Here is an 8,352-nt window from a genome sequence, read left to right on the forward strand (position 1 = left end):
GGGGGATGAAATCAAAGGGACACTTAAAAATATGGAATTCGTCTGTCTCGGCTGCAGGAAGGTCATGGAGAGCAGAGCCTAAAGGGTGCTCTTTTTGTGTTGTCGCAGAGCTGCAGGAGATACCAGTGCCTCACACTCACTACTTCTCCTCCATTATCACACCATAGCTCTACAGAATGATGTAACATGGGGATATTGATCAATATCAAATCAGCCCGGGTCCCATTTGATATGATAATCTCATTAAGCCAAGCCACTTGTGTTTGATTGCAAGGGTGCGCGTGTGTGTGTGTGCATGCCTTTGATGGAAGTGTGTGTGTGCCTGTGCGTATGTGTGTGTAGTCAGTGTAAGCGTGTGTGTGTGTTATTTTTATAAGCAAAGCCTGGCATCTGGCTTTGGCTAGGGTATAAACAACGCTTTAGGCCTGTGGTGTCGGGAAACAATTCACTTTGAGGTCAAAACAACAAGTCCTGTCTTGTCTGTCTCATCTCTTTAGCAGACCATCGGAGAATGGTGTCAGCAGTAGAACAGCAACTCATAGTGTTTGACTGACACCCCATTGACTGAATACTATTCAGTTAAAATGCCAATTCCAATCAATCTGCTGTCAAATGAGGGAATAATTTAAATTCACTGCAACCAATCAACCAACCAATCAATTTCTTATAGAAATAAGAGGAGAGACGAGATTACTCTCTGTGTATACATTTTACATTACATTTTAGTCATTTAGCAGACACTCTTATCCAGAGCGATTTACAGTTAGTGAGTGCATACATTATTTATTATTTTTTTCATACTGGCCCCCCGTGGGAATCGAACCCACAACCCTGGTGTTGCAAACGCCATGCTCTACCAACTGAGCTACATCCCTGCCGGCCATTCCCTCCCCTACCCTGGACGACGCTTTGCCAATAGTGCGCCGCCCCAAGGGTCTCCCGGTCGCGGCCGGCTACGACAGAGCCTGGATTTGAACCAGGATCTCTAGTGGCACAGCCTTAGACCACTGCGCCACTCGGGAGACTCGGTGCATACACTGTATATCAATGCACTTCATACTTAACACCAGATCCGTTTGCGCTATAGCCAGCTCCTATGAGCATAATCAAGCCATGTTTGGCATGACAAGGTATAACAATGACCATAGGAGTTGGCAAGACAGCACAGATCCAAACATACTATAAATATTTAACTACACATTTATCTAAGGGGTAGTGTTTCTCTGCATGGTCAACTGATGTGAAGTGGATGCACAATAACACAACCCTCATAGGCACCTCCATCACAGGAATGGATGTGTGTAGGCTTCCCCAGTGACACCCCCTGAAGACGCCATTAATAAGTTATTCGCGTCTGAAAATTAGCAATAATAGTGCTGGCTTGCACCAATTTGTCAAACGACTGTAATTAGCTATTTCCAAGCTGTCTTGGCGGGGCGTTTTCCAAATGTAGGTTTTGGTTTCCTTGAGTATAAGTAAAGCCCAGCGAAGAGTGGATACTGGTGTTTCTGTGTTCAAAAATGTGTTCTTCCTTTTTGGTCATATGAGTGTATACCTACACACACAAACACACGCACGCACTCATGAGCATGTGCGCACACACACACACTACACTGCCACCCACTACACAGATGCAAGCATTTCCTAGCATGCGCACGCAGACACCCACACACACATAATACTCTGTGCTAAAGAAATGTGTGAGTAAGATATGACTAAAATGTCACACCCTCAGTTAAACTAATAATGTATGACTATTAGAAGACTAGAGCTTAGAGAGTTAATCATATGCTTATATAAGATGCATATTTGCCCAACAACAAAGTATTTGTGTCTTGTAGTTAGGCAAGCAGAAGTGCAAACTTTGAAACCAATAACAGGAGACCGGTTTCAAAAACAGATGTCCCCACACAGAGAGGGGGAGTGAGAGGCTTGCAGAATATTGTGAGAACGCGATAACTATGTATGGGAATAGTGACAAAATGCAGCCTGCCTGAGCAAGGAGTAGCCTATGATAAGAACTTGTGTGTGTGTGTGTGTGTGAGTGAGTATAAAAAGACTGTGCACCCATTTTGGGGCAGAGCGCTCTCTGAATAAAGACATGATAATTGTAAACTGGGAGACTGTCTGTTTATTAGAGATTTACAACCTCTGGGATACAGATTGAGTAATATAAGAGTTCAGTTTGAAACATTGAGATAGAAATTATTGTGACACTCTGCCACCCCACATGCAAGCAGGTCATCAGCGTAGTGTCAATGTGACGTTCTACCTGCTACACAGAGCGTGTTGTTTTGAGAGTGGAGGAGCAGAGGGGAAAAGGGTCCTTATTGTATTTTTCCCTACTGTACCATATTAATCGATTATGCGTAAGTACAATAGCTTTAGTCCAGTTTTTCGCAAGTACTCATTAAATTGTTGCTAGTGGTTGTACTAAATGATCCTCTAATTACACAAGTTGCTTTTGTATTCAATGTGAAAATAATCAATGTAGCTACCTAGCTAGAGTTTCTTCTCACTAGCATCTTCTTGGCTTCATAAATCTTAGTAAAATAACCAATGGTGTCTAGTGGAGGCCATATGCAACCAAAATCAACTTTATTTCTAATTATTTAAATTCACAAGATAGATTTAACACGTGCGTCATCCATCGAGAACTGAACCTCAGAGATTCTTGAGCTTGGACGCTGCCATTGGACGTGATGCAAGGCGAGCACAAGATGGACAGTATAGCAGCTTTCATTGATTTCAAAGGAAGTGTTCCCTCAATGGCTGATGACTGACGACAATGCCAGATGCCGTATGGCTATAGTGTAGCAGGGCCATAATGATGACAAACCTGCAGTTACTGATATGCCAGAACATGCTACAGAAGTCTGACACCAGCTCCATCTAGATTTACAGTTTGAATCACAAGGACATTCACAACATAGAACCTGTAATATAGCTGTGCTCTGGTGGTCTGGATTGACATCAGTAGTCTGGATATTCCATGTCTCTTGATATGACTGCCATGAATAAGATGAAAAGCATTGCTAATTTCACGGTTACTCATCTTTTTAATATTTTCTTTATCTTCTGTGGTTGGTGCGGCTTTGAACCCCTCCACTGACACTCATCCACTCCACACACACATAAAGGCATAAATGTGTGCACATGCATGTATGCAGGCATTCACAAACAGACACACAAACAGGCACACGCATGCGCACACACGCAAACTCATGATTACACACGCAATATACTGCCCTCCCCAGCATAGATACATGCAGGCATGCACACACAAACAAATTAACATTCACGCATGTATGCATGCACAGACACACGCTCACACCCAATATATACCCTACACACACGCGCAGGCATGCACTCACACAACACACTGTCATCCTACACACGCAGGTATGCACACACACACAACCTACTGCCTGGATAGAATACCAATCCCCTACAACCTCATCAGCATCACCATGTAGATAGAGTGAATCCTATGGGTTTTTTTTACAGGTGGAAAATGCATGTAAAGAATCATGACAAGTGCTGAATAATAATCATAATAATTAATAATAAATAAATACCATTATTGATTTAAAAAGTAAGCATGATCAGCATCAGTTGCCTACCTATCAACGGCAATTGCAGTCATCGAATAGATGCTTGCGAACACGGAGGTGACGGGGAAAAAGTTGTGAAACCTGCAATAAGCCTCTCCGAAGTACCAGTCTCCGTGGGCAGCGTATATGAAATTAATTAAAGTATTGAAGGCAGCCATGGATGCGTCCGAAAATGCCAAGTTCAAAAGGAAATAGTTGGTGACTGTCCGCATTCGTTTGTGGGCGAGAATTATCCATATGACAATGAGGTTTCCGAACACAGCCACCGCCAAAACGGAGCTGTAGGCGACCGACCACAGTGCAATGCGCCATGGCGGCTGAACAAACTGATTCGTAAAGTTCCCCGTAGTTATGTTCGATCCATTGAGTGCCACAGCTGCCATTCTGACTATATTGTTCACTTCCTACTGTGGAACAAGTTGTTATTTCAGTCTGTGTCTTTGAAATGTTTAGAGAAACAGAGTAGATATCTGCACCACTGCGCGGAACGCACCTCTCCTCTCCGCAATACACCAGTAAAAATCCTCTCAACTTTGAATAAAACGACTTGTCAGCTTCTACTCCACCGCAGTCGCCTGAGGGCATCCCATTTAGAATTTTAGCTTTGAGTGCATGCCTCTACTTCGGTGAAGATGGCAAGATGCGAAGTAGAAGTTTCCAACCACATCCATCACTTGCCTCCTGTTGAATGTGAGCGCGATGGTCCCAAGCATCTACAGTATAAATTGTGCGCGCACATAATGACGTACCACCAGTAGCAGCTGGCACAAATAGGCTAGAAAGCTCGATTGATTCTGGCACTGCTGCTTTTAAACTCGGTGAGTGACAAATAGGTCGGATCAGGCGTCTGCCTACGCTCAGTGAAGCAAAAAACACAATCCCGAGTGACAAGATGATGTTTGAGTATTTGGGAATCACTCTGCAATCACTCCGCATCCATTCAAATATCAGACAGCATATCCGTATTTTTCACGTTTTATCTTCTTACCATATTTTATTAATTCTGTCAAACAATTATAGCTTTGATTTGCTACTGATATTTCTGCAAATATTTACTTTGCATAGATATTGATGTTTAAAAGTTCAAATCAAAGTGAAAACAGTAGCCTGTTAGTCATATACCTTAAATGTTTACACCATTGCATGCATCTCCTGTTAGGTTGATGCAGCCCAACCCTTACAAAAAAAACGTCAACAAAAAAATCACGTGAAAAAAAATACATGTTGTTTTGAAGACACATGTTTGAATAAATCACGTGAAAAATGTCACCAATCAGACACGAGTTTCGGACACGTGAAATTTCACATGGACTTTCACATGTACATTTTTCACATTTATTTTTCACATTAACAAATCACATGAAAAATGTAACATGTGAAAAAAAAGACATGGTTTTCAGAGACCTGTGAAGTTTCACATGACTCAGAGGTGCTTTCCCAACATTTCAAATGTGATATTCTATGTGCACTTTTGTAAATGGCGGGATTAGCGCCCAGGTCTCCCACTGGAGAAGTCAATGTCTTGACCATTAGACCAAGGGGGCCAACAATGGGTTTCTCTTCCAATGTATATTTAAATTGAGTTAATCGCAGGATTTGCTGTAATTAATCACAATTAATCGCAAATTCAGAATTAGCTCGAAATGAGCGTAATTTACAATTTTTTAATATGAAAACATTACAATAATATTGACATCTTGACTTTGTTTGAAGTAAGGGTTAGCGAAATCTGGTAAATTGATAAAGCACACTTTCTTTAACCTCAATGTCAATTTGTTTTGACATTGCATTGTTGTTTTTTGCTGTATAGATTATGTATTTTAGACATTTTCAGTGTATTTTGAATGCTTTCAGACCATGCGATTAATCACAACAACAACAAAAAGAGTGCACAAAAATGTAGTGCTGAGCAATTACCTGAAATGTCGGTTATTTTTAGGTTTTTAAACAACTAATGAACCGATGTCAGCTCTATTATTTGAATTCCATGTCCCTCATTTTTTTTCTGTGACCGCAATGCACAGTTTCTCTAGAGATCAATCAGATCAAGCCCGAACTGTGCGGTGTAGTAGGGAGTTGTAGTTTCTAACAGGCCAATATTCTACATAGAGTAACGCAGAAAACATGGTAATTAATTACAATGACCATAACCCATTGCACCCCTACTTGTCCAGTCTGAGACGGAGAGAAGAAGCCGAAGAATGCTAGATCGAGAGGGATCTCTGCCTGAAAATACATAATCTAAGATTGATAGTTGGTATTCAGCAGTCATAAAAGTATGCCTTATTTACTTTAAAGAACTACTAAAATAGGAGATTTTTGTCAGACAGCATAGGCAGCAGCTCTTGGAATGAAATAATAAAGTCATCAAATAGGCCTAAAACAAATGTAATATGTGATGACACCACAGCGACAGCTGGAACTGAATATAATTTGCATATACACTGTGTGTACAAAACATTAAGATGCTCTTTCCATCACATAGACTGATCACATAAAGAAGATACAGTTTGTACTGTAATACTAAGGTAATAATTGGCCTATGACCTGGCCTGGTTATGCATCCACCATTGTTGCGGTAACCTTGCTGAAAAAGATAATGTAGCCTTTAATCAAAAGTAAACCATCATAATCTTCCGAAGGTTTAGTAAAACCAGCGAGTACAGATTTACAAAGCTCTTTGTTCCTTTTCGATTTGTAAAATATTTTTTTACTGCAGGGGGATAGCATACACAGATGTTTCGGCTAACAAGTCTTCTTCAGTGTGTAGGTTCAGTAGTAGTTTGGTAAAACAGCACATTTGATATAGACAACTAGCGCACAACAGATGAGCAACAGGTGCTTCAATTAGCTGATTTAATTAGGATTGGGTTATATGCCGCAGCTTGTCTTCCTGTGTGACATACAGTATTACAGACAAAACACAGGGATACAACAAAAGTATACTGTGAAAAGAAATGACCCAAGCCAGCACAGTTTGGTTCAGGTTGTCATAATTGTTTGAAAAGTGTATGATTAGAATTATTTAAATAATGGAAAAAAGAGGGGAGATGATTATGAATATGATAACCAAGACTGTGATTATACGTTTTGAATTCCGGGTAGGTTTGAATATTATGGGCTCACTAAGTCTCACGTAGGCTATCTGGTAAAGTGCTACCAATAATTTTTTACCATTGGAACAGAGAATCTTTAGGAGTCAGGATTCGTAACCTCACTCCCCAGCTTGAAATGTCTCCTCCTGTGCTATGGAATTGCTAGCTTTTTGGTGGCACAGCTGGCTAGTGGCTAAGACATTGTGAAGCGGGCAGTCACGTGATTACAAGACAGAGGACGCGAGATAAATGACAAGTGCGGGCATCCCCAAACTATCACTACCACCACCATGTTTGACAGTTGGTATAAGGTTCTTACTGCGGAATGCAGTGTTTGGTTTTCACCAGGCATAATGGGACCCATGTCGTCCAAAAAGTTATACTTTTGACTCATCTGTCCATAGAACATTCTTCCAAGAGTCTTGATGATCATCCAGGTGCTTTTTGTCAAACTTCAGTAAACATTTTGGACGAGATGTGTCCCATTATGTCTGGCGAAAACCAAACACTGCATTCCACTGTAAGAACCTCATACCAATGATCAAGTATGATGGTTTGGGGATGCTTTGCTACCTCAGGACCTGGACGACTTGCCTTAATAGAAGGAACCATGAATTCTGCTCTTCATCAGAGAATTCTACAGGAGAATTTCAGGCCATCCGTCTGTGAGCTGAAGCGCAGCTGGGTCATGCAGCAAGACAATGATCCAAAACACACAATCAAGTCTACATGAAAATTGTTAAAAAGCAACACATTTGAAGTTTTGTAATGGCTTATTCAAAGACCAGACCTAATCCCAATTGAGATGTTGTGACAGGACTTGAAACGAGCAGTTCATGTCGTGAGTGTTGACGGACATATTAAATCTCTCCCTATCACAGTCTGCTGTCCCCACTTGCTTCAAGATGTCCACCATTGTTCCTGTACCCAAGAAAGCAAAGGTAACTGAACTAAATGACTATCGCCCCGTAGCACTCACTTCTGTCATCATGAAGTGCTTTGAGAGGCTAGTTAAGGATCATATCACCTCCACCTTACCTGACTCCCTAGACCCACTTCAATTTGCATACCGCCCCAATAGATCCACAGACGATGCAATCACCATCACACTGCCCTATCCCATCTGGACAAGAGGAATACATATGTAAGAATGCTGTTCATTGACTACAGCTCAGCCTTCAACACCATAGTACCCTCCAAGCTCATCATTAAGCTCGGGGCCCTGGGTCTGAACCCCGCCCTGTGCAACTGGGTCCTGGACTTCCTGAAGGGCCGCCCCCAGGTGGTGAAGGTAGGAAACAACACCTCCACTTCGCTAATCCTCAACACAGGGGCCCCACAAGGGTGCGTGCTCAGCCCCCTCCTGTACTCCCTGTTCACCCATGACTGCGTGGCCACGCACGCCTCCAACTCAGTCATCAAGTTTGCAGACGACTACTGAGTAGGCCTGATTACCAACAATGTCGAGACAGCCTACAGGGAGGAGGTGAGGGCCCTGGCGGAGTGGTGCCAGGAAAATAACCTCTCCCTCAACGTCAACAAAATGAAGGAGCTGATTATTGTGGACTGCAGGAATCAGCAGAGGGAGCATGCCTCTATCCGCATCGACGGGACCGCAGTGGAGAAGGTTAAAAGCTTCAAGT

The 8,352-nt window shown here is 42.1% G+C and overlaps 1 protein-coding gene across 1 annotated transcript in view; it reads right to left on the reverse strand.

Annotated features, from left to right (window-relative positions):
• Positions 1 to 4,374, reverse strand: part of LOC121564680 (neuromedin-K receptor) — a 31,624-nt gene extending 27,250 nt beyond the window's left edge. Inside the window, 1 exon segment of the mRNA XM_045216154.1 lies at positions 3,624 to 4,374. Coding sequence (XP_045072089.1) covers positions 3,624 to 3,997 — 374 coding nt within the window. The 5' untranslated portion in view covers positions 3,998 to 4,374.
• Positions 4,375 to 8,352: the final 3,978 nt, after the last annotated feature.

The sequence above is a fragment of the Coregonus clupeaformis genome, unplaced genomic scaffold (assembly GCF_020615455.1).
Source record: "Coregonus clupeaformis isolate EN_2021a unplaced genomic scaffold, ASM2061545v1 scaf0623, whole genome shotgun sequence".
Classification (NCBI taxonomy): domain Eukaryota; kingdom Metazoa; phylum Chordata; class Actinopteri; order Salmoniformes; family Salmonidae; genus Coregonus; species Coregonus clupeaformis.